Consider the following 25577-nt stretch of genomic DNA (forward strand, 5'->3'; position numbering starts at 1 on the left):
TGTCTGTTATCCTGCTCAAATAAGCGTTGCTTTACAAGCACTGTGTGGTCGTCTCCACCATCACCCCGCTTCTTTCTCAGCTGTTCCATTACAATCAGTTCCACATCGAAGAATCAGGCTAGAGAACGCTGGTGAGGAAATGACAGTTGAGCCTTTACGAGATTCACTGCTGGAAAATGTAGCCTACATGCTAGGGCTAGGGACATATTTTAGTAGGGCATGATACTCAGAATGTCATTGAACATTGAAATGTTACAAGAGAACTGACTATTCTCTTGCACAATGAAAAGATACATCTCGGTTTTACTGTAAACAAATTTCTATAAGCATGTTCTGAATAAGCTCCCACAATTTCATTTGCTTACACTGGTCTCTACTGGTCATCTGGGGAATTACAACATTAATAGAGGGAAAGACTTGAATTGTAAATGACTCACATTATACTGTGGTCAGTATGCGTTCAGGCTTTTCCACGAGTCAGTCAGATTCAAAGAGGTCAATAACATGTTGGATCTGGATGTAAAAATACAAACTTCAGAAGAATGTCCTGCTGTCCCAGTGTCACTCATTTCAACCCAAACTATTTCTCATATTCAGCTCCTCTCCTGTACTACAAACACCCTCTCAGTTCTGTACTCTTTCCCTCTCATTTAACACAGCTCTCTCTCTCTCCATCTTCCTCGTTCCCTTTTTTTTTTAATAGCCTTTTTTTTTTTTTATCCGCCTCCTCTCTTTTTCTCTTCCCCGGCTCTCTCCCTGGGACCCAGTCTCTCTCTCTCTACATGTTTCTGTTTATATCTTTCATGCGTCTGTACATCTGATCCCCCTGTGCTCTGCAGCCAGCTGGGTAAATATTGGCTCTGTGTTCTGGATGCGGCGCGCGTGTTACTGAAAGTAATCCGATTATGTTACAAAATGTGGGTAATCCAAAAGTTACGTTACTGATGAACAATTTTGGACAGGTAACTAGTAAAAAATTACATTTAGAAGGTATCCTACCCAACCCTGCACACACACACACACACACACACACACCGGTCTAAGGCACTGCATCTCAGTGCTAGAGGCATCACTACAGACCCTGGTTCGATTCCAGGCTGTATCACAACCGGCCGTGTTTGGGAGTCCAATAGGGCGGCACACAATTGACCCAGCGTTGTCCGGGTTAGGATGTTTTGGTAAATAAGAATTTGTTCTTAACTGACTTGCCTAGTTCAATAAAGGTTAAATAAAAATAAAACATACACTTTATAATTACAAGAGGTGGAGCAATGTTCTAGTAGCACTAACCTATAAAACACCTACTCAGAACATTACTAGAAGACCTCTGGTGCCTAGACTCTATATCAGGGGGTATAGCTCAGTGGTAGAGCATTTGACTGCAGATCAAGAGGTCCCCGGTTCAAATCCGGGTGCCCCCTCATTTTCTTTGTAACGTATCTAATGTATCAGATCTAATGGTGGGTTGGTGAATCGTGAAAGGTGACTAACTGGGTAGGTAAGGCCGAGATAAACAAGGGCCTGATTCCGACACGAGTTAAGCGCACATAAATGGAGCTTAATTCCCTTTCAGTAGTTCTCCCTCTACGTATATTCTGAGTTTGAGAATAGCATGCTATTCACCTGCTATTTGTTTTGGGTGGAGATCAAATAAATGGTGTGGTGAAAATCTGTCTACAAATGTCTGGATTCTGACCTTGACTTAATTCCCTAATAATGCCACCATCTTTGCGCAGAAGGAAACCATGAATAAGGTCTAAAGAACCTAGCGGTTCCAAGTTGAAAAAGCATCTGCTTTATTTTTTCTGATAGACATACAGTAACACCATTCATCATGCACTGCAATTTACAATTTGATAAGAGCCGTTGGTAACAGCTAGGTAAATGAGTAATCCGTTTGGAGAAGGGAATTGTAAATATAAATAGATAAAGATGTATTTTTGCCTTATTATCGCGAGAGACAAATGTTGAGCCAGTCACATGGCAGCAAACTGAAGCATATCAACTTTCCCACAGTAAAGTTTATGAAATGCTGTGCCGTTATGCAGAATTTTAATTGTACAGCATTTTATTGTAACTTGCAGGGATGGGTACTCTCGAATGTCTTAATTATAGGCTAACCCTGTTTCCTATTTATATCATGTTAAATATTAGCCACCATCAGTATTGACCGTGAGTAGGCCTAATAACAACAATTTACTGTTAGTTCTCTTCAGTTGGTATAGCCTACATTATCATTCTATTTAATTACATTGTTTCGTTTACCCTCATCTTCTTCCTCTGTAAGCTCCGTCACGGCCATGTGGTTGTTGCTGAGGATCATTAGTAACAGCTGATAATATATATATTTTTAAATGACATGTAAGCTAATTCAATCGTTCTGGAGCTGAGCCCCGGCCAAGCCACAACAGTTTGAACCGGACGCATGGCGCAATACTTGGCCGTGTCATCACACAATTCCACGGTTAGTGCAGGCAATAGACGAGGGTATATTGTACACTATTCTCACTATTATAATTCTACGTACAATCATTTTCCAACATTACCATCGGTATAAGAACTGAATGTGCCAATTTTCTGAAGGGATCAAACCACCCTGTTCTTTCCTTCGTGTGTAAATGCTCTCCAAACCAGTTTTTTATTATTCATAAATACTTTTCTAACCCCTAAATAAGATCAAATCTAATCATGCTTCGTAAACAACAGGTGTAGACTAACAGTGAAATGCTTACTTAAGGGCACCTTCAAAACAATGCAGGATACGATCAACAAAAACAAATTATAATAGATAAAAAATTGTAACTTGGAATAAATACACAATGAGCAATGATAGCTTGGCTATGTACATTGTGTTATTTGGCTTGCAGGCCTCCCCCTTTTTCCTCCAAACATAACGATGGTCATTATGGCCAAACAGTTCTATGTTTGTTTAATCAGACCACAGGACATTTCTCCAAAAGTACGATCTTCGTACTTCCCCATGTGCAGTTGCAAACCGTAGTCTGGCTTTTTTATGGAGGTTTTGGAGCAGTGGCTTCTTCCTTGCTGAGCGGCTTTTCGGGTTATGTTGATATAGGACTCGTTTTACTGTGGATATATATACTTTTGTACCTGTTTCCTCCAGCATCTTCACATGGTCCTTTGCTGTTGTTCTGGGATTGATTTGCACTTTTCGCACCAAAATACGTTCATCTCTAGGAGACAGAACACGTTTCCTTCCTGAGTGGTAAGACGGCTGCGTGGTCCCATGGTGTTTATACTTGCGTACTATTGTTTGTACAGATGAACGTGGTACCTTCAGGCGTTTGGAAATTGCTCCCAAGGATGAACCAGACCAGACCAGGTCTTGGCTGATTCCTTTTGATTTTCCCATGATGTCAAGCAAAGAGGCAGTGTGAGTTTGAAGGTAGGCCTTGAAATACATCCACAGGTACACCTCCAATTGACTCAAATTATGTCAATTAGCCTATCAGAAGCTTCTAAAGCCATGACATCATTTTATGGAATTTTCCAAGTTGTTTAAAAACACAGTCAACTTAGTGTATGTAAACTTCTGACCCACTGGAATCGTGATACACTGAATTATAAGTGAAATAATCTGTCTGTAAACAATTCTTGGAAAAATTACTTGTGTCATGCACAAAGTAGTTGTCATAACCAACTTGCCAAAACTATAGTTTGTAAACAAGAAATGTGTGGAGTGGTTGAAAAACGAGTTTTAATGACTCCAACCTAAGTGTATGTAAACTTCCGACTTTAACTGTATGTACAGGTGTAGTGTAGAGTACTGGTTGGCAGCCGGCTAGGGACAGTGTCTAAGGTTCAGGGCAGGGTACTGGGCGGAGGCCGGCTAGGGACAGTGTCTAAGGTTCAGGGCAGGGTACTGGGCGGAGGCCGGCTAGTGATAACTGTTTAACAGTCTGATAGCCTGGAGATAGAAGCTGTTTATCAGTCTCTCGGTCCCAGCTTTAATGCACCTGTACTGTCTTTGCCTTTTAGATGGTACTGGGGTGAACAGGCCGTGGTTCGGGTGGCTGAGATCCTCGATAATCTTCTTGGCCTTCCTGTGACACTGGGTGCGTGGGTACGAAGACCCGCAAGCAACTGCGGCCCCTCGTTCCGATTTTTTTGTTGCCCCCTCCCCCATCAAAGTTGCCCATCCCTGCCATAGACAAACAGAACCCTGGACAGGTTAATCGCCCTCGTCTCATTTACCCCTTATATATATATACAACAATAAGCGTTCGAGATTTGTTTTTAAAATGTTGTTACGTTACAATAACATTTTATTTGAAGCAATCCCTAATATATACAAGACAATCACAATATGATACACGATAGGCACCAAAAGTCAGCCCATATACTAACCCGGGGCATTTTCTTCTCACCCACATAGTACCTTGATTCAAGTATTTTACTCATCTTTGTTTCCTTATGACAATGTATAAGTAGTACCACAACCTGTCCAGTAGATGGGGCAATTTAATTATTGCCCACATACTGTAGACATGCTACTATTTAGCCATTTTTTGTGAGATAAAATATGGTTATTAATTTCAAGTTCTTTGGAAGACTAATCCAAATAATGACAGAAACCCAACTATTCCAAAAATGTTTCTTTCCCCATACCGCTCTCAAATCCGAAAGGAACAAATTTGGTTTCACTCCATCTCAGTGGTGGAAAAAGTACCCAATTGTCATACTTGAGTAAAAGTAAAGATACCTTCATAGAAAATGACTCAAGTAAAAGTGAAAGTCACCCAGTAAAACACTACTTGATTAAAAGTCTAAAAGTATTTGGTTGTAAAAATATACTTAAGTATCAAAAGTAAAAGTATAATAATTTCTAATTTCTTATATTAAGAAAACCAGATGGCGCCATTGTTTTTATTTGTATTTTTACAGATAGCCAGGGGTACACTTCAACACTTAGACATCATTACAAATTAGACATATGTGTGTGAATTGGACAATTCTCCTGTCCTGCTAAGCATTCAACATGTATCATTTTCTTTAGGAACGTAGTGAAGTAAAAGTGAAAGTTGTCAAAAATAGAAATAGTAAAGTAAAGTACAGATATCCCCAAAACTACTTAAGTAGTACTTTAAAGTATTTTTTACGTAAGTACTTTACACCACTGCTCCTTCTAGTGGAATAGTTGTGGTTATCCCTGACCAAGTTAAAGTAGTTACATAAGTATTCGGGGAACACACCGTGGACAATCTTAAGTACAAGACACAATTTAAAAGACAATAGCAATGGGAGCTCATAGTATCAGCTGGTAGTCTAAAACATGTTACCTGATCATAACTTTTACTGTAAAATGGTTAGGTTTATTACTGTCAGATATTGTTGCCGTCATACTATTAGGCCTATATTTATTATACATGGTATAACCCATAGGATTATCTTTCACTTAGAAACAAACTAGCTGTTAAAATGATACCCGTTCTTTCACATTCCTTGTTGAGGAAGTGTTTGAGACAAACCTGATGGAAGGTCATTCATTGTATTGCAGGCCTATTGTATTGAAGTCAGTCGTTCTCTAGTCATTCACACGTTTTTATCACCACCAGATTTACTTTTGAAATTCTGAGGCACGCAATGTCCTTGTCGTGATGCAAATAAACCTCAATGTCATTTCAAGTGGCTGGGGTGTAAAATGGCCTGCAGAGCTGGGTTTTTTTCATTGTCTTCCCAACAGGCCTTTTTGCACGTTGTTTGGTTTCCGCGGTCACGATTTTAACAACACTCGGCACCCTTAATTGTCTCATCAAGGCGTACCCAATACACACCATAAACTGCTCATCGAAATGAACTTAAACTGGTCGAAATATGTCATGTGAGCTGTTGTTGTTGTCGTTTTATGGCAAATGCACGAATGAAATGCACGACAGGACTAGAGTTTTACTATCTGAGGTTTACAACGGTGACCAAACCCATATTTTTATCTAATGTGTTTAGGGTGCACGCATGTTCATAAAAAAATATATATATATATATATATCACTGGGCATGCATGAGAACCGACTGATGTTGTTACTGACAAAAAGATACAAAGACACACTAACGTTATTTCCCCCCTTGATAGCCTATATAAAATATTGTGTGCTGAACAGTACTGACAGCACCCAGGAGACACGTGTATTTGGCTCCTCCTATTGGAGGAAACGAATGCACAGTATGCACTCTCCTAACAGACGAACACGTCTTGAAAAACGTCGATAAACCGTTAAATACATCAATATTTTTTCCCGAAAAAATGATACCTATATATCTACAAACTATAGTTATAATTAACATAATTGACATTATCCTTCGGATAATTCGTTTTTATTTTCGTAATGAATTGCAACGGGGGTATAGCTCAGTGGTAGAGCATTTGACTGCAGATCAAGAGGTCCCCGGTTCAAATCCGGATGCCCCCTATTTTGAAGACGCGAGCTAGTAAAGTGTAGTTGTTAGAAACAAGTCGGTATATAATATCACCCTTGGATTGCTGACGCTTTGTTTTGGCAATTCCAAACTGGGTGGTTTGAGCCCTGAATGCTGATTGGCTGACATATGTGGTATATTTAAGCAATAAGGCATGAGGGAGTCTGGTATATGGCCAATATACCATGGCCAATATACCACGGCTAAGGGCTGATCTTAGGCGCGACGTATGGCCATATACCACAAACCCCTGAGGTGCCTTATTGCTATATTAAACTGGTTACCAGCGTAATTAGAGCAGTAAAAATAAATGTTTTGTCATTCCCGTGGTATACGGTCTGATATACCATGGCTGTCAGCCAATCAGCATTCAGGGCTCAAACCACCCAGTTTATAATTAAGCAATAAGGCCCGAGGGGGTTTGGTATATGGCTAATATACCACGGCTAAAGGCTGTTCTTACGCAACACAGTGTCTGGACACAGCCCTTAGCTGTGGTATATTGGCCATATACCACAAACCCCTAAGGTGCCTTATTGCTATTATAAACTGCTTACAAACGTAATCAGAAATACATGTTTTGTCATACCTGTAGTATACGGTCTGATATACCACGGCTGTCAGCCAATCAGCATTCAGGGCTCGAACCACCCAGTTTATAACAGACTATATACAACTGGTATGACAAAACATTTATTTTCACTGTTCTAATTACGAGGGTAAAGTTTATAATAGCAATAAGGCACCTCGGCATCCCTACAAAATGTACATAGAAATGTGAGTTATAGACCTGTCATTTTTATTGAAAGCAAGTCTAAGAAGCCATACATCTGGACTATTTTATATGCTTCCTGTTCTTAAGTTTAGTTTTTTAGGCTTTTAAGTTCGGTTTTGTACAGAAGCTTCAAACAGCTGAAAATACAACATATTTGGTTATAAAAAATATATTTCACAATGGGTTGGATGGTACAGTGATTCTCTATACTATTCATTGCTTGTTTTAGCAAAGGAAAATGTTTCGCTCCATAATTATAAAGTATGCATTAAGGTGTATGTAATAGCATAAACAAATGTAGACATTAATAAATGCATTTCTATAGCTTCCAAAATATTTTTTACAAAGGTGGGGGAGTGCAAAGATGGAGGTTGCTTCAAAACAGCACCCCCTGTCAGTCATCTAGTGCAGTGGTTCCCAACCAGGGGTACTAAGCCTATCCACAGGGGTACTTGAGAATATTATTTTCATTAGCTGTAATAAAATATCCCAGAACTTTGCCATATACACAAAAAGCTTATTCCCTCACAAATTTATTTTCATCCCTGTTAGTGAGCATTCCTCCTTTGCCAAGATAATCCATCCACCTAGACAGGTGTGGCATATCAAGAAGCTGATTAAACAGCATGATCATTACACAGGTGCACCTTGTGCTGATGACAGTAAAAATCCACTCTAAAATGTGCAGTTTTATCCCAGGACACAATGCCACAGATGTCTCAAGTTGAGGGAGTGTGCAATTGACATGCAGGAATGTCCAACAGACCTGTTGCCAGAGAATTTAATGTTCATTTCTCTACCATAAGCCGCCTCCAACATCATTTTAGAGAATTCGGCAGTACACCCAACCAGCCTAACAACTGCAGACCACGAGTAACCACGCCAGTCCAGGACCTCTACATCCGTCTTCTTCACCTGTGGGATCGTCTGAGAAAGGGGGGGGGGGGCAGGGGGTACTGAGGAGTATTTATTTAAAAAGCCCTTTTGTGGGGAAAAACTAATTCTTATTGACTGGGCCTGGCTCCCAAGTGGGTGGGCCTATGCCCTCCCATGGCTGCATCCCTGCGCAGTCATGTGAAATCCATAGATTAGGCCCTAATTTATTTATTTCAATTGACCGATTTCCTTCTATGAAGTGTAGCTCAGTAAAAACTTTGAAATTGCTGCATGTTGCATTTATATTTCTGTTCAGTATATAAATCATTGGTTCAGACATTCCCAAATTATTCCATCTGTAATTCCCCTACTACAAAGAAGGCAGCCCAGTCACCAGTTTATCAATAATAACATTTATTTGTACAAAAAATATTTTGTACACCGTAAAATACTGTATATGTATACAAAAATACACATGATTAACCTGTTTTAAATCAGACAATACTTGTTTGTCATCTTGCTTTTTTAACAGAAATCATGATGCTATTTTTCACTGTCAAGCAACCACCTTGTTCCTTCTTTGATATAAATACTTCCAAGTAATTTGTGCATTGATAGCTTAGAAGGCTGAGCACCAGTCTGATCCCCATTAGGTCTGGCCTCTTAACATGTGTACTGTGGCTTTCTTCAAGTCAGAGGTACAAAACGGTATGTTAAAGAAATCCAATGCAACCTCTCATTCAATCTCTGTGGAGTTCATGAGGACAGCAGGCTTAAATACTTAGATAGGTCCCTATTCAGCTTATGTGGGACATACTGTGTCACCCTCATGGAATCAGGTCTGACAGGTAGGATTCTTATGTAAACATGGTGGGCATCTAGAACAGAGTCTCACACACTATAACACACACACCCATGCTAACGCAAATGCACAATGGTTCCTCCAGGCCTCCTCTATCGCGATGCAGATCTGGACCCTGGTCAGCCCTTGCAGACACAGTAAGTCCTGGGTAAGGCATGCGGGTGACAGGGCTGGTCTGGGGCCAGCCCTGGGGCTCAGAGGGGCAGCGTCACAACAGATAGTGGAGGTCCTGATCTGGGCACTGTGGCTTTAGCTGCAATGTCTATGAGGTTGTGTTTGTTGGGTCAAAGGATAGCTGTCCTGGTTCCAATTGGGATGAGCCCACAGAAGGAGTTCTAACTGGCCAGGACACGAGACCTCATCCAGTCCAGACTGGCAGGTAGTCTGGAAGAGAGGAGAAAGAGATGGAAATGGTTTTGAAAATTAAACTGTGTTTGAGTGACTTAAGGTTATTTATGATGGGAATGTTATAACACACACACACGGAGGAGGCCCAGGTGTGTCTGTAGTTATGCAGTGTACTCACCCCTCCCCTGTGAGGGCACAGCAGGCCTGTACATGCCAGGAGTGGGCTGTGATGGAGCTGAGGGTGAGGCACTGGGAGATCTCTGCCACTGTCATAGAGTCCTTCATGTCCTGCTTGTTGGCCAGAACTAGAATCGCAGCATTCTGTAGGTCCTAAACACCAGTCAGAAGACAGGAGAGATGGGCAGGGTTAGATTCTGTAGGTACAACACACCAGTCAGAATGGACAGGAAAGAAGAGAGAGAGGCACAGCTCTCTCTTGTTTTTATATCCAACATATTTACACGTCTGAGCGTTTCCTGTGGTAATCTACAGAATGTCACCGCGGTGACATCTCAGATAATAGAAAAAAGCAGCGACAGCAGAACAGAAACTGAGCAGCTCAGCAGTCAATGCACTGATTCACACAGAGGAAATGTTGAAACAAACCATGGTTTTGCGATCAGTTTGTTTGCTCTGTAGTGGTGATACGAGTCATCTTGAAAGCATGAACACAGCTCACGAGTCAACAAGTTAAAGCTACAATGTGTCACTTTTTGGGCAACCTGATCAAATTCAAATAGAAACGCGAGTTACAGATCTGCAATTCTCATTGAAAGCAAGTCTAAGAAGCGAATTTATACACCAGCGTCAAAAGGCTGAAAATACAATATTTTTTGTTATCAAAAATAGATTTCACAGCGGTTTGGATGGTACAACAATGTTCTACACTATACACTGCTTGTTCAATCACATCACTGAAATTAGGTGAACTATTGGAATTTTAGCAAACAGGAAATGGCGGAGTGATTTATGCATATTGCACCTTTAAAAAACATACAACAAAGTTTTCTTAGTGTCCAACAAGTTTCTCTGCCATTAACCTTGTTCTGAACACCTCCAAAACAAAGGTCATGTGGTCAGGTAAGAAGAATGCTCCTCTTCCCAAATGTGTGATTACTATCTCTGAGGGTTTAGAGCTTGAGGTAGTCACCTCATACAAGTACTTGGGAGTATGGCTAGATGGTACACAGTCCTTCTCTCGGCACATATCAAAGCTGCAGGCTGAGGTTAAATCTAGACTTGGTTTCCTTTATCGTAATCGCTCCTCTTTCACCACAGCTGCCAAACTAACACTGATTCAGAGGACCATACTACCCATGCTATATTATGGAGACATCATTTATAGAGCGGCTAGATGTTCTTCACCATTCGGTCATCAGATTTACCATCAATGCTCTTTATAGGACACATCACTGCACTCTATACTCCTCTGTAAACTGGTCATCTCTGTATACCCGTCGCAAGACCCACTGGTTGATGCTTATTTATAAAACCCTCTTAGGCCACACCCCACCTATCTGAGATATCTACTGCAGCCCTCATCCTCCACATTAAACACCCGTTCTGCCAGTCACATTCTGTTAAAGGTCCCCAAAGCACACACATCCCTGGGTCGCTCGTCTTTTCAGTTCGCTGCAGCTAGGGACTGGAACGAGCTGCAATAAACACTCAAACCGGACCGTTTTATCTCCATCTCTTCATTCAAAGACTCAATCATGGACACTCTTACTGACAGTTGTGACTGCTTTGTGTGATGTATTGTTGTCTCTACCTTCTTGCCCTTTGTGCTGTTGTCTGTGCCCAATAATATTTGTACCATGTTTTGTGCTGCTACCATGCTGTGTCTTCATGGGTTGCTGCCATGCTATGTTGTTGTCTTAGGTCTCTCTTTATGTAGTGATATATCTCTCTTGTTGTGATGTGTGTTTTGTCCTATACTATTATTATTTGTAAATATATATATTTTTTTAAATCTTGCATTTGAAACTGGTCTTCAGAAAAAATATATTTAAACAGTAAGGTTGAGCTGACCCCCCCCCCCCCCCAAAAAAAAAACAGGTGGTTGTTACCTCATGTTCAAGCATGCGGTGAAGTTCATCTTTGTTCAGAGTTAGGCGCTCACGGTCTGTGCTGTCCACAACCAGAATAACAATCTAAAGAGAGACAAAACAACTGAATACCCAGGCCAAAGGGGACCAACTTACTCACTTATCTGTACCCCAGGCTCCGAGTGCTCTCATCTCATCAACGTTTAACATGGCTTCAGTAACAGTCTAGTGTGTTAGAGGAATACTCAGGACAGCAGACTGATATGGTTAGTTCTGTAACAGATGATGTAATAGTGTCCCCATGCCTTATCAATGACAACAACAATCAGCTGCCGGTTAAAGTGTAATAACTCAATGTTGGCCTGATCGTTGGACTGCTGAAAAACATCTCGTCTCCAGATGTAGCTATTCAGACAGTCTCGGAGGGAAAGGGGGAAGTTAAAGCTAAAAGTGTTTAGGCATTAGCACCTTCATCAGGGTTCTATTTCTACTCCAGCTGTAACTGGCCAGAAACTCAACACACACACACACACGTGTACACACTTTCCTTCCATAGACTTTCTGCGGCACAAACACCAACAGCCGTACCTCTGTGTTGCAGTAGTAGGAGTTCCAGCTGGCTCTCAGGCTTTCCTGGCCTCCGACGTCCCACACCAGGAAGCGGGTCTTGCGTACAGAGATCTCCTCTACGTTACTGCCAATGGTGGGGGAGGTGTGGACCGCCTCTTTGGTAAGGCTGAGGGGAACAGAGTGATTGTTATGACTAAGTGGTTATACATATCATTTGCATACACGTTTGACTTTTGTGATCATGAATTATACCCATCTATTTTGAGATCACTCACAATTGGTAGAGGATAGTGGTCTTCCCAGCATTGTCCAGGCCCACTATGATCACTTTGTGCTCTGTGAGAGAAGGAATGAGGAAAGTCATTTACACAACCGACACACAGATTGCCACTCACAGATCTGTGACCCTAAAGCTAATCAATCATCACCATGACAACACATCAGACTGATGGACTCTCTTTGAAGGGTCTAGCTATGGATTCAAATACCAGATATGAAAAATATGGGCAGACATTCTTTATTATCCAAAGGGGTCAAAACCTCGCTGTGTTTGTTTGCAGTGTTACTATTAGGTAAAACAAGGACCATTTGACCCTGATAGTCAACCCCAGCGACCTCTACCGTCATCTCATCAACGAGGTAAACAGTACTGATTGACAAAATGTTATTGGTTGCATAAAATTACTGCAATTCACTACCGCTACATAGAAAACAAGAGAATTACACGGGACACGTGTGCAGAACGTCGACACAGTGAACAGAACATGCAGTACGGACTAGCTCATGTCCCACAGAAATTAACCGGTTATTGGAAGGTGCCCGGTGGAGTTATGAATTTAGCTGGCTCGGCTAATTGAAGCACACCGACTTAGGCTATGTCGAAATTGTCCATTTTTAGAAACCGTCACGTTATTGAAAATCACGTCTAACAGCTTTTCTTGCGTTTTCTCATAATTTACACCCAGTCCATAACAACACCGTGCTACAAAGCATCTAACGTTAGTAAACCAAGCAAGCAGAAATGATCAGGCACTGAGTGGAGATTACTTAAGAGCAACAATAACAGCAGTAAGTTAGCTAAATGTATCCAGGCAGACAAATGATTACCTCTGTCTCCGAAGACAGTCATCAGCTTGGTAAAAAGTAGTCCCATATCCACCGGTGATGAGAATGAAAGCAACTCAAAGAAGTATGAAAATATTTCCAACAAGAGCAAATCAGAAAAGCCGTTAACGTTAGCTGGCTAGCTAACACAATAGGCACCCCACAATTCGAGCTAACGTTAGCTAGCTAAATTACTGTACTGATAACTAACCCTGTGCTGTGCTTCGTTACTTTTAATCCCAGCTACCTGGAAAACATTAGGTAGCACAGTCTAGAATTTTTTTTTTTTTACGTTCATCGACAAACAAAACTAGATATGTGCCCATGTGTTGTCTATCGATACCAAATTGATTCTGAGATCAAAATAGGCATTGCATTCTTTTACTTCGCTAGCTAGATTTTCGGGGGGTGACTGGAGCGAGTCACGGAAAAAGGCGGGGCAAAGGAATGCCTCAGCTAAAAGAGGGCGTGGCCACGCTGCTGTAGCAAAACATGACGCAAATATGACGAATGAGGACAACGCAAAACGCATGGACACGGAAGTGCTCTATAGTTCCTCAAGCGTCATTCCAACAGGGGAATTCTACATGTTTATTAATAGTGACCAAAAGTGAAACAATGACGGTGACACTTACCTGGAATGTCCTTTCTATTCCTGTGATCGAGATGGTGTTTATCATAATCTTCAGGGCATGACTTTTCCCAATTAACCTCACCCATGAGCACACACTGGGTTAATCAACGTTGTTTCCACGTCATTTAAATGAAATTACATTAAACCAACTTGGAATAGACGTTGAATTGATGTCTGTGCCCAGTGGGCAGGGTCACTAGCTGAGCCCCTTCAATCACATGAATATCCATCAATTGTTTTAAAAATGTCACTCTGCACTAATATCTTAGTCGCCCCGTAAAGTACTGTGTACTTTGATCAAGCCTCATTTCAGGGGGATTTACAGGTGATATTTATTGATAGCATCAAAAAGTAAAGCCATGACTGTGACACTCCCCTGGAATTCCCTTTCTATTCCTGTGAATTAGAATGTGTTTGAATAAACTTCAGGGCTTGACTTTCCCAAGTTAAAATGTTCTCTCAACACTGGTCAATAGCACAATAGAAAAATCTATATACAGTGTGTACAAATGGAGTAAGGAGTAAGGCAAAATAATAGGTCACAGTAGCGAAGTAATTACAATTGAGCAAATTAACACTAGAGTGATAGATGTGCAGATGATGATGTGCAAGTAGAAATACTGGTGTGCAAAAGAGCAAAAAAAGTAAATTAAAACAATATGGGGATGAGGTAGGTAGTTGGATGGGCTATTTACAGATGGGCTATGTACAGCTGCAGCGATCGGTAAGCTGCTCAGATAACTGATGCTTAAAGTTAGTGACGAGGATATGTCTCCAACTTCAGCGATTTTTGCAATTTGTTCCAGTCATTAGCAGCAGAGAACTGGAAGGAAAGGCGGCCGTAACGGATGGCACTGTGATAGACTGCATCCAGTTTGCTGAGTAGAGTGTTGGAGGCTATTTTGTAAATGACATCGCCAAAGTCGAGGATCAGTAGGATAGTCAGTTTTACGAGGGTATGTTTGGCAGCATGAGTGAAGGAGGCTTTGTTGCGAAATAGGAAGCCGATTCTAGATTTAATTTTGGATTGGAGATGCATAATACGAGCCTGGAAGGAGAGTTTACAGCCAGACACCTAGGTATTTGTAGTTGTCTAAGTCAGAACCGTCCAGAGTAGTGATGCTAGTCGGGCGGGCGGGAGCGGGCAGTGATCGTTTGAAGAGCATGCATTTAGTTTTACTTGCATTTAAGAGCAATTGGAGGCCACGAAAGGAGTGTTGTATGGCATTGAAGCTCGTTTGGAGGTTTATTAACACAGTGACTTTGGGTCATGATGTGGGCATGAGGGAAAGCCTGAAAAACTATGCAACATATGATCTCAGATTCAGGAAGAGGGACCACCACACCCAAACTTCTAGATATTTAGTTAACTACTTCCTCCTATAGAACATTATATGGTTCTAACTTCCTTTTAAAATGTCTAGAATTCAAAAATATATATATAGTTTCCTCCACAGTGTATGCATGACAGTCCAGGGCATGCCACGCTGAGTCCTGCGGCTGTTGTGTTTTCAACCAGAGATGAGTCAAAAACCACAAGTTCTTAAGAAGCTTTCTTCTTTTTTTTCCTTTGTAAGCAAAACAGAAACCATATTTTAAGCCACAGTTTATGTAACAGAAGGTGAACTACAGCAAGCTATCATACGTATTGTTATGCCATGCACCGGATGAGGTTTTCTGTTATTTGACAACGGCTTCAATCATCAATATACTTAAATTACTGTATGGTTTTGGGTTGCATTGCAAGAACTGAGTGATTGTTTAAATTAAAGTATAGCTAATTTAAATGGCAAACTAATGTATTCAGTCATACAGCCCTCTAGGTGTGGAGGATGTGCAAGTGTGTGTCCCTGATAATCATCAGTGATTATCAGCCCCCTCTGCTGTTTCGTGGACTTCAGGAAACAGCAAATGGAGCACCGCCCTATCCACATCGATGGGACAGCAGTGGAAAGTTTTAAATTCCTCTGCGTACACATCACAGACAAGTTGAAATGGTCCACCCACACAGACAATGTGGTGAAGAAGGTGCAACAGTGCCTCTTCAACGTCAGGAGGCTGAAGAAATGTGGCTTGCCACCTAAAACCCTGACAAACTTTTACAGATGCACAATTGAGAGCATCCTGTCGGGCTGTATGTTACGTGCCTCCTAACGGAGGGAGGTGCAGGAATCAGGAGCAGGAGAGCAAAAAATCCCAGTGGCGAAATAGTTTAATGAGCAGTCCCAACTCAACTACAACATGGAACAGAAAACACGCCCAAACGAGGTTGCCACTCACACAGGGAAATGAAGCGCTACACATGGAGGAGAAACCTCTACTCCTAAACACAAGAACAAACGGCCTTCCGAAAAGAAACCCTGTGGTGCAGACACGCACCCCTCAATAACGTAACACCAGAAAACAATCCCGCACAAAGACTAGCAGGCAGCGGAGGTAAATATACCCACCGAAATCAACTAATAAGACACAGGTGTAAACAATACAGACAGACACAAACAAAAAGGAAAAATGGATCGGTGGCAGCCTAGTAGGCCGGCGACGACGACCGACGAGCACCACCCGAACAGGGAGAGGAGCCACCTTCGGTGGAAGTCGTGACACTGTATCACCGGATGGTAAGGCAAGTGCACCGCCCTCAACCACAAGGCTCTCCAGAGGGTGGTGCGGTCTGCACAACACATCACCGGGGGCAAACTACCTGCCCTTCAGGATACCTACAGCACCCGATGTCACAGGAAGGCCAAAAAGATCATCAAAGACAACAACCACCCGACCCACTGCCTTTTCAACCTGCTACCTGGGACCGAGAGACTGAAAAGGCCATCAGACTGTTAAACAGCCATCACTAGCACAGAGAGGCTACTGCCTACATAGACTCAAATCATTGGCCACTTTAATAAATGGATCACTAGTCACTTTAATAATGCCACTTTAATGATGTTTACATATCTTACATTACTCATCTCATATGTATATACTGTATCTTATACCATCCATTGCATCTTGCCTATGTCGCTCGGTCATCCATATATTTATATGTACATATTCTTATTCCATCCCTTTAGATTTGTGTGTATTAGGTAGTTGTTGTGGAATTGTTAGATTACTTTTTAGATATTGCTGCACTGTCGGAACTACAAGCACAAGCATTTCGCTACACTCGCAATAACCTCTGCTAAACATGTGTATGTGACCAATAAAATTTGATTTGATCAAAGGAGTGACACAATGAAATTCCCAAGCCTCTTTTTTTTTCCTGATGAAAATTTTAATTAAAATACGAATTTATCCACAGATTAAAAATGAAAGGCAGAAAAAGCTAAATGTAGCTACAATCAGGCACCAATTATAAATGTTCTTCCATCTTTTTAACAATTGCAATAACGCAACAATAAACATTATTTACGAATCATTATTTAATATTTATTTATTTGACTGAAGAAAGGGGTGGGCAGAAGGAGCCCACCAAAAACATTTGTGGATCCTCCATTTAGTTAACTGAGTTGAAGACCATGTTGTGTACCTATCCCCACCACCCTTTACACTCTTCTCACTAGGGCTAAATAACTGAAGACCTTATAAAATACAAATGTCCACAGGAAAAACGACACTAAAGTCAGTCAGAAATCAAGAAGAGAAGTGCATGGCATCTGACATTCAGACATGCTAGCTGTTTGGTTGAACATTTGGGGTGATTTACCACACAAAACAACTCGTATATAACTGTTAGTGTGCCCTACAACAAGTAAACGACACAAAGCTGGTGCAGAGAAAACAAGATGGTGGTGGACATCGTGCTGGAGCAACAGGGTTGGCTACAGTGCAGGGCAGTAAAGCCAAGAAGACACATACAGTAGAGACACACAGATATGAAAACAGCGAGTGTGACAAGAGTTAAGACATCCATCCCACCATGACAATGGTGGGCGTGGCTTGGCGAAACATTCCGGCACTTGTGATTGGAGTTTTCTTGAAGTAAAGTCTGACGGTGTGAGAGACTATTAGGTAAGATATTTCATTCACGCGACGACTACTGTAGTGCGGCTTATGAACTGTACCACATTCGAAAAGACAAATGTATACTACACGAGCGAAACTATCACCCACAGACAGACAGTATCCCTAAAATAGCAGATGTGGAAAACCAGACCAGACAAATACAGTTCTATTTAAATGCTATGGCTGAAGCCGGTTAGGGAAGAAGAAGTAGTATCTTTGGGGTGTTTCCTTTTATTCTTAACATTAAGGTAAGCGTCAAAACGAATAAACCAATTATCTCAATAAACTATTCTAAAGACATTTATGGCAACTTTTCCATCCAGATAGCTTTTAAGGTCTGGGTGATGAGGAATCGGAGGAGAGGGACTCAAAAAGCTTAGGATCCATCCTGAAAGTGTCTGAATCCGGAAGCTGAGCCTCTGAAGCTGTGGGGATAGAGACCCTGATGCTCTGTACTGTACATGGGACATTCAACCCTGTTTAAGATGACAGAGGACAGACACGACAGACTACAGCTCTATCAGCCTTCACATTCTACACTACAGAGATTGAGCCATACAGATCACAATCATAAATTCACAATCATAATGATAACTGTCCTCGTGCTGTCAGTTCAGTAGGATTCCATGGTATTCATGCAGTAGTATTAACAAAATAAACTAAAAAGAGACCAACCAAAATGCTTTTTTTTCTCAAAACATAAATAAATTGAATATAGCTAAAATAATTGGATGAGGTGTATGGCATCTGGCAGTTGTTTTCTTCTTTACAGCGTACTCAACAATGAGAAAAGTACCTCTTTAATAAGGGTTGTAAACAGATTAATTCATGGGCTTCTGATTGGCATGGCCCCCAAACCCACCCTCCTCTCCCCGCTAACCCCCTAGCCCTAACCGTGAAACCCCTTTCCTCCCTACCTCCCTCCCCCAGTCTGTCCATCAGCCTCCTAGCCCATGTGTTGTGGTGTGTGTTCAGCGGATGTACACGTCCCTCCCCCAGTCCTCCTGGTTCTTGTTGCGGCCCATGTTCGCCCCGGTGTCCCCGGGTTCCTGGCAGTACCTCTCCCTTAGCTTGGCCCGGCTGTGTTGCTCAGGCTGGGTGTGGGAGGGCATGGGAGGGTGGTTGAGGTTCTCCTGATCCGGTTCAGCCCCCTCGTCTTCCCAGGAGGCCTGTCGGCCGTGGTGCTGGGCCAGGTGGAGACGGCTGCCCCCACCCCCTACCCCGCGGTACATCTCAGACTCCTCGTAGGGGTCGGTCTCAATGTCCATGCAAGAGTCCCCTGCTTCAGTGTAGGCCGAGTCCCGACTGCCCTGCGTCTCCGAGTCAAAGGTGTCCTGCCGGGACAGGCCCCTCCCACCCCCTCCCCGTAGCTGGCCCCGCGAGGAGTGCAGGTAGGTCTGCTGCTTCTGCTGCTGGTGCTGCTGCTGTTGCTGCTTCCCTCCCTGGTCACTCTGGTAGTCATGGAGACTGCCGCTGCCACCGCACTCCGAACGAGGCCCTTCCCGCTTCTGTTCTCCGTGCACCAGGTACGGCCCCTGCAGCGAGCCACGCCCACACCACACCACACGCCATGCAGAGACACAGTGAGACAGACAGAACAAGGCCCAGGCAGTGGGTTAGTCAATAGGGTTAGGACAGGTTAGGGTGCAGTTAGATAAAAAACAGGATATCATTAATGTCAGACAGTCAGTTCACAATGCAACACAAATAGAGGTTCACAGTATAACAATAAATGTATTTATGCGGTACTTAATGCACACGGCTATTGCATTGTTATTGCATTGAAATCATTACTTGGTCAAAGTGACATTATTTGTTGTATTTAATACATGCACGCAGACTCTTTTCCATAGACTACAGAAATGTGTTCATTCATCACCTGTAAGAGAAACAGCCATGCAGTCATTAGGCAAGCAAAACACCATGATCAGCTCCTGGCTGCAGAACCAACAGTGCCCTCATCTGGCTGATATTTCACAGCAGCTAAAATGATGTTTCAACTAATTGTGATATCTCTTTTTCATTCACAAGCATGTTCCTCATCCTAAGTAGTAAGTATTACATTCTGTTTAAACTCAGCACAATTAACAAGACACTTTTTAGAGTTGGGTCAAGCCAACATTTGGCTGATCCTTGCTAATGACTTTTGAATAGGCCGAGCTTAAAGTCACACCCATTGACAGTAAAATAATAACTGAACAAAATCTCCTCCGTCTGAACGAATTCTAATGAATCTATACAGCCGCCATTGTCTTATGTCAGATCGCGTTACTCGTACGCTACGCTCGGCCCTCCACCTATACAGATCAGTGCAGGCGGAATCGACGCGAGGCAATGTACAGCCAGCCGCACCATATCAAATACGACCTATTGTATCAGAGCAAGCACTGTTCATAATAGTGCATTTCTGTCTAACGGAACACGATGCAAACAATTCTGTGGGTATAACTCATTGATATATGGAAGCAGCTTGGACACTTTTACAAGGTCTTGGACTATGACAGTCATGAGTCATGCTGTATGTATTTGGCTGAAGCCAGTGGCTGATTGTAGATGAGACCCAGATGATCATTTTTCTGCTGGTTAGAGTTTCCTGTGTGAAATAATGAAATAGGACATTCCTATTAGTCATGGCCCACATCACTTCACACACGCGCGCGCTCACACATATGCACGCTCACACGCACACAGCCCATCCCTGCCACGCCACACAAATCAGAAAACTAGAAATGATGCCACAACAACAAGGCACACATTGGCCAAGCGGCCGAGATGACTCGCTCCTTTTCAGGGACGGTGCCATGGAAACACGGAGAAGGGAAGTAAACTGGACACCGTTTCCCCGACGATAAAGGAGTGCTGAAGAAAGGAGGTCAGGCAGGGAGCCCCGAGGTTGGGTAAGGGGCACACAATTTTCTCTACTAATTACAGTAAACAGGGAATAGGCAGCAGACCAGAGACAGAGGTACTTCACTGACTGATGGATGGATGATGGAGGATTTTCACTTCTTCCAATAACTGCCCCCGTCAATTCATTTCACAACTTCAATGTGACTGTGTGTGTGTTATTCTCACTGAAAACCCAGTGCTGGTGTGGTCTGGATCCAGTGTCCTGCCCATATAAACTCTCCTTTGCTAATTTTGCTGTGTGTGTTGCTCTAAGATACTGTGTCATTTGCAGAGAGGTTTTCTTGAAGAGGACGAAGCTCTCTGTTTGTCCTCTCGGTGTTTGTGTGTGGGTGTTTTCTAAAGCAGAAGGATTTTTACAGTAATGTGTGGGGCCTATATTGTTCCGAGTACTCTGATGTGTGTGTGTGTTTGTAAGTGTGTGTGTGAGAATATGAATGTCTGTGTAAGTGTGTGTATGTGCTATTGAGTTGGATCCAGTGTGATGGACCCAGAATACTCTCCAGTAAACAGCCTCCTCCCTCTCTCCATGTACGTGGTGTTTCTCTACACAGTATTATGAATGAGAACGGGGTCTAAACATAATGTGATTAGGTTCTTTCCTTCTTTCAGGTCAAGGGGAGGGATGGAGAGAGGGAGGATGGGGGGAGGTATATCTGGAGTGCAGGCAGCCGGGTTTGGAAGGGGTGTTGCTCCCCCTGAGCCCCCCCCCCCACAGCTGGCCTTTAGAGGGCATGCTCGGCCACCTTCCCGTGCTCAGCCCCGGGGCCATCCAGGCCGGGCCAGAACTCCAGGTTGCGGCGCAGGGAGGTGAGCACCTGTACCTGCAGGTTGGAGACGGGCTCTGGGGAGGCGGCCAGGGCGGCCGTGGCCATTGTGCGGTTGAGGAGGGGGTTGGGGGGGTTACTGCTGGGGGGGTGCGTGGCCTTCCAGTAGGCCTCCAGGTAGTCAGCCAGATGCTCACAGGCGTCCTCCAGCTGGTTCTCATCCAGGATGATGTCAAACAGCTCCTACATACAACACAGAGGGACATGATGCTAGTGTCTCACCTTTCAACTTCAGAGATTCAGCCAACTACCTAAAAGGGCATTAATTTCAATGTTAAGCCAATGCCATTGTTCAGACTGGTCATTGTGAATTAATTTGTTCAGGGCAAACAGCATGTAAGAAGATGTGCCTTTCGGGCCACAGAATCCAGGGTCACAGACAGACACTCACAGGGGGGCACTGGGCCAGCTTGTCTGCTGCCACCATCTGCACATTCAGGTGTTTGGCCTGGGACTTCCCCCGGGATTTAATGAGCCTCTGGAGGACCTGAAGGGAAACAGGCAACAACATACCGCTGGTCACTGACAGAGATGTCACATCTACAGACATTTCAGTCACATACATGCCATTTCAGTAGGACGTAATAGAGGAAGTCAATCGACCACAAAGTCATTCCGCTCAGAGGGTACCTTCGGTGAGGCTATTTTGATGTAGACGATGATAGGAGCCAGGGAGGTCTTAGCCAGCTGAGAGGGGTGGTTAATGGTGTCTGCGTCTAGGGCAACCAGCTGCAGGGTGCGGGCCAGCTCAAAGATACGCTCAATTTCACTCTGCACCTCCGCTATGTGGTAGAGAACAACATGGAAATGCAATAAGTAACAGGTTGTAGTAGGTGTCTGAACACACAGAGTATACAACTTGAATTGGTGGTCAAATCCCAATTCTGTCCACATTTAAATCCCTTCTGGAGTATACAGCAGATCAGTGTGACTATTGCCACTTTGCTCACTCATATTTCACACACTTACCATTTAAAAAAACAAAAAAAACAGGATACACACAAGCACATGCAAACGTGGCATGTTAACACTGCATCATGCATGTCAACATTTTGGCAAAAGGTTTGGTGCATGTGAAACAGAACCCATCGTACTAGATGGTCCATTTTACACACCGCTAAATGGAACATTGGGGGCATTCTCACTCTGTTGCCACATTCCAACGAGCAGTGACTGATGTTTTGCACTGGTGAATGTGATCTCTGACACAGGTTTTTATATATCGACTCACAGTCGGGACGGAAGGAGGCGTGTGAGAATGAGACGCCTCTGGCAGCACTTGATGCACTGTTCTGAACACATCGATGAATACAATAACCGCAAAGTGATGAAATGTAACTACATTCGCTGTTAGAGCCATCAGGCATTGCAAACGTATTAGTCTGTTTGGATGTTCCGGCTTTGCACACCCTCGTTGTCCTTTTGGGTACGTATGGGAGGGAAGGGGGGGGGGGGGGGTTGTTCCAGCCACAATGACATAACAGGGGACAGGTAATCCGCAGGGGGCCTGCGGGCTGCAGACGGTCTCCCTGCGAAGGGCTGAGGTAGAAAGGGAATTAAACCTGCAGGCGGAAGGCAGCGACCAGAGGCAGCGACAGAGAGATAAAGGAAATGAACTTTACCTAAAATGATGAAAACCTAACAACCTGTCCTAGTTTCTATTAACCTGCAAATGTCCTCTATTTACACGGCATCTCTGTGAAGAATGTGTTTCCCTGTATCAGAGATTGGTAGTAAACGATGTACGGTATATAAACTCATGAATATATGAACGTCTAATTGTGTATGCGTACAGGCTCCTTGTAAGTAAAGTGTTATTACATGTTGCTTTACAGTAGGATGGAGGGGGGAGTATCAGTTTCCCCTGTACACTCATCCCTGACTACAGTTGTCCCCCCCAGCCCCCCCTATCACATTTCCCCTGAACCTCAGACAGACAGACAGGCAGACAGCAGGCAGATGCTCAGCTGAGCAGCCTAGAGCTACCAGAGCCAACCAGCCAACTCATTCGGCTGTGTAATTAGTCTACTCTTTCCAAGCCTTAGTTCAAGTTGTTTTATTACTGCAAGCAACAGGCTTTCACAAACATGTGTGAGGAACAGACAGGCAGACAGATGCATGAGGGATGAGTGTATGAGGGGATGAGGAGAGTAGTGAGAGACAGACAGGGGAGGAGGTCAGAGGGGAAAAAAGCTCTCGGTTGGGGTGGGGTCGAGAGCATACGTACCCAGCACGTCTGAGAGACGTAGAGCGAGTGGAGGGAAGGAGAGTGGTGGGAGAGAGGGACAGGTGGGTGGAGGGTAGGAAAAGACAGGATGGAGAAAGAGAAGAGGCCAGGTCAGAGAGGGACAATGACTAATAAAGCTAGAAGGCTGACAGCCCTTTCAGGGTTGTCAGGCCACACTGCCCCTCTCTGCTCAGCTAGCCTCTCCTCTAGAGGAGCCTTCCTGTTCTGTGCTTAGCCCTACTCACTGATATTGAAGACGATCCACGCCAAATGGAGTGGATTGATGACCTTCTAAGTAAAAACATTTGTGGAATTCAATTCCATTTCAATTCAATGGTTGAATGGGCGACTAGGAGGCTCCCTACTGCATGTTGTCAATAGATGCTAACATCCAATCAACCAATATTCCCTGACCTTTTGCTGACCAGGTAGCTATTACCAACAGAAACAACACTTTTAAATATCTCTCTCCCAATACTCGGAGACAGGTAAACACCAGTCTTTGTCCAAGTACAAACTGGCATTTCATTTAGAATCGGGCAGGTCATCAGCAGGATCAAATACTTACACAAGCTAAGATGGATATATGAAAACACTGGTAGTGAAAGGTAACAACACAATAGCCCAACGGATGATAAGAAACATGAACTAACAAAGCTTTTTGACAGGTATCAAGTGGGTGTGTGTAGGAAAGGCACAGAGCCAGTCCTGGCGCTTATTGCGATCAATGGTTTTATTTTAGGTACACAGATGACTTGCCCTACAAGGTCCTGTCTTACCCAGGCTGGAGCGGGTGCTGGAGCGCTCGATGATGGTGTGTTTACTGGGGTTGTTGAGGACCGAGCGCTTGGCAAGGGAGATGTCTGCTGTCACCCGGGTGATGGATATCCTGGAAGAAACATTATCAACCAATCAGGGCTGAGAACTGGAAACGTCTTAAAGCAGGTTAAACTAAATAACTAAGTTGAAGACATTTTCAACCTTTGCTAAATATAGTAAATATTTCAGTCAGGTTCTCTGGCTGGCCTGAAACTCACCTGCCCTCAAACTTGTGCTTGAGAAAGTCAAAGAGAGCCTTTTGCATCATGTCAGTCACCTGGTGGGAGACGAGGAGAAGAAGAACAACCGAGGCGTGGGGATATGACCGGTATAATAAACCATGAAGAACGTTGGGGAGATTGAGCTACACAGTAGCCTTACCTCGTAGCCCTTCAGTGACGGCCCCACTAGAATGATGGGTCTCATGGAGGGGACCACGTCGTAAGGGGGGACATGCTCCATCTGAGCCAGGCAGGAGAGCACCAAGAGTGGGGTGAGACACTATAACCTCTGTGTCTGAACACAGACATGCACGCGAACAGAGCTCACGCATACTCTGAGACGCACAATCTACAGCCACTTTGTACGCACACGTCCGGAGCTACACAATCTACTGCCACAGAAACACACACACACACACACACACACACACACACACACACATAAATCAACATTATGTCAACACCAATTCTTCCTCTCTCTGTACAGTAGACTACAGTCAGAATGATATGTAATGCATTTCAGCATTTCAGACAGAGGCCATTTATTATCTTGGAGAGGGTAAAAGACTAAGCCCAACATTTTTCACAGAAAGCACTCATTTTCCATTTCTCAGTCTGCTCTCCCAGTCATAGCAAATTAAATAAACCATAATCAAATTGGATCAGAATGAGCTACGGAGAGTGGTAAAGGGCCATTATTTATATATATATAGAAAAAATCTCAGGAGCTTTCGTGCAGCCAAAGGCTCATGTGACTGCAGTTCCAGTCGAAGATAACACTCTCTCTCCTACTCTCTCGTAGTATGTATCTGTGTGTGGTGGACCCCTCTTGCTTTATAGAAAGAAGCCAGATAGACACTGAGCCAAATGGGTTTTTAGGCCCAGAGAAAAATGGACAACAAGCACACACACTAAACCTACA

At 43.4% G+C, this 25577-nt stretch overlaps 2 protein-coding genes and 2 non-coding genes across 9 annotated transcripts in view; 2 read left to right on the top strand and 2 right to left on the bottom strand.

The window, feature by feature from the left end:
• Positions 1 to 1349: 1349 nt before the first annotated feature.
• Positions 1350 to 1421, top strand: trnac-gca (transfer RNA cysteine (anticodon GCA)). Its single transcript has one exon. It is a non-coding gene; the product is annotated as a tRNA-Cys (tRNA).
• A 4935-nt stretch (positions 1422 to 6356) lies between these two features.
• On the top strand, positions 6357 to 6428 carry trnac-gca (transfer RNA cysteine (anticodon GCA)). The gene has a single exon. It is a non-coding gene; the product is annotated as a tRNA-Cys (tRNA).
• Positions 6429 to 8483: 2055 nt separating this feature from the next.
• LOC110486217 (ADP-ribosylation factor-like protein 5B) lies at positions 8484 to 13472 on the bottom strand. Its single transcript, XM_021557649.3, has 6 exons — positions 13022 to 13472; positions 12190 to 12250; positions 11933 to 12080; positions 11366 to 11449; positions 9475 to 9626; positions 8484 to 9332 (listed from the first exon to the last, which is right to left on the bottom strand). Exons 1-6 carry the CDS (start codon positions 13065 to 13067, stop codon positions 9284 to 9286), a joined length of 540 nt encoding a protein of 179 aa, XP_021413324.1. The 5' UTR covers positions 13068 to 13472; the 3' UTR covers positions 8484 to 9283.
• Positions 13473 to 16901: 3429 nt separating this feature from the next.
• cacnb1 (calcium channel, voltage-dependent, beta 1 subunit) overlaps positions 16902 to 25577 on the bottom strand; it is a 33591-nt gene continuing 24915 nt past the window's right edge. For all 6 annotated transcript variants that reach the window (XM_021557657.3, XM_021557651.3, XM_090196305.1 and 3 more), the window contains 7 exons: positions 24816 to 24896; positions 24653 to 24711; positions 24395 to 24504; positions 22019 to 22170; positions 21780 to 21875; positions 21386 to 21571; positions 16902 to 19189 (listed from right to left, as the gene is read on the bottom strand). In XM_021557657.3, coding sequence (XP_021413332.3) covers positions 18626 to 19189; positions 21386 to 21571; positions 21780 to 21875; positions 22019 to 22170; positions 24395 to 24504; positions 24653 to 24711; positions 24816 to 24896 — 1248 coding nt within the window. In that variant the 3' untranslated portion in view covers positions 16902 to 18625. The remainder of the gene's footprint in view (positions 19190 to 21385; positions 21572 to 21779; positions 21876 to 22018; positions 22171 to 24394; positions 24505 to 24652; positions 24712 to 24815; positions 24897 to 25577) is intronic.

The sequence above is a fragment of the Oncorhynchus mykiss genome, chromosome 13 (genome assembly GCF_057628025.1).
Source record: "Oncorhynchus mykiss isolate SJ-2025 chromosome 13, ASM5762802v1, whole genome shotgun sequence".
NCBI classification, from domain to species: Eukaryota; Metazoa; Chordata; class Actinopteri; order Salmoniformes; family Salmonidae; genus Oncorhynchus; species Oncorhynchus mykiss.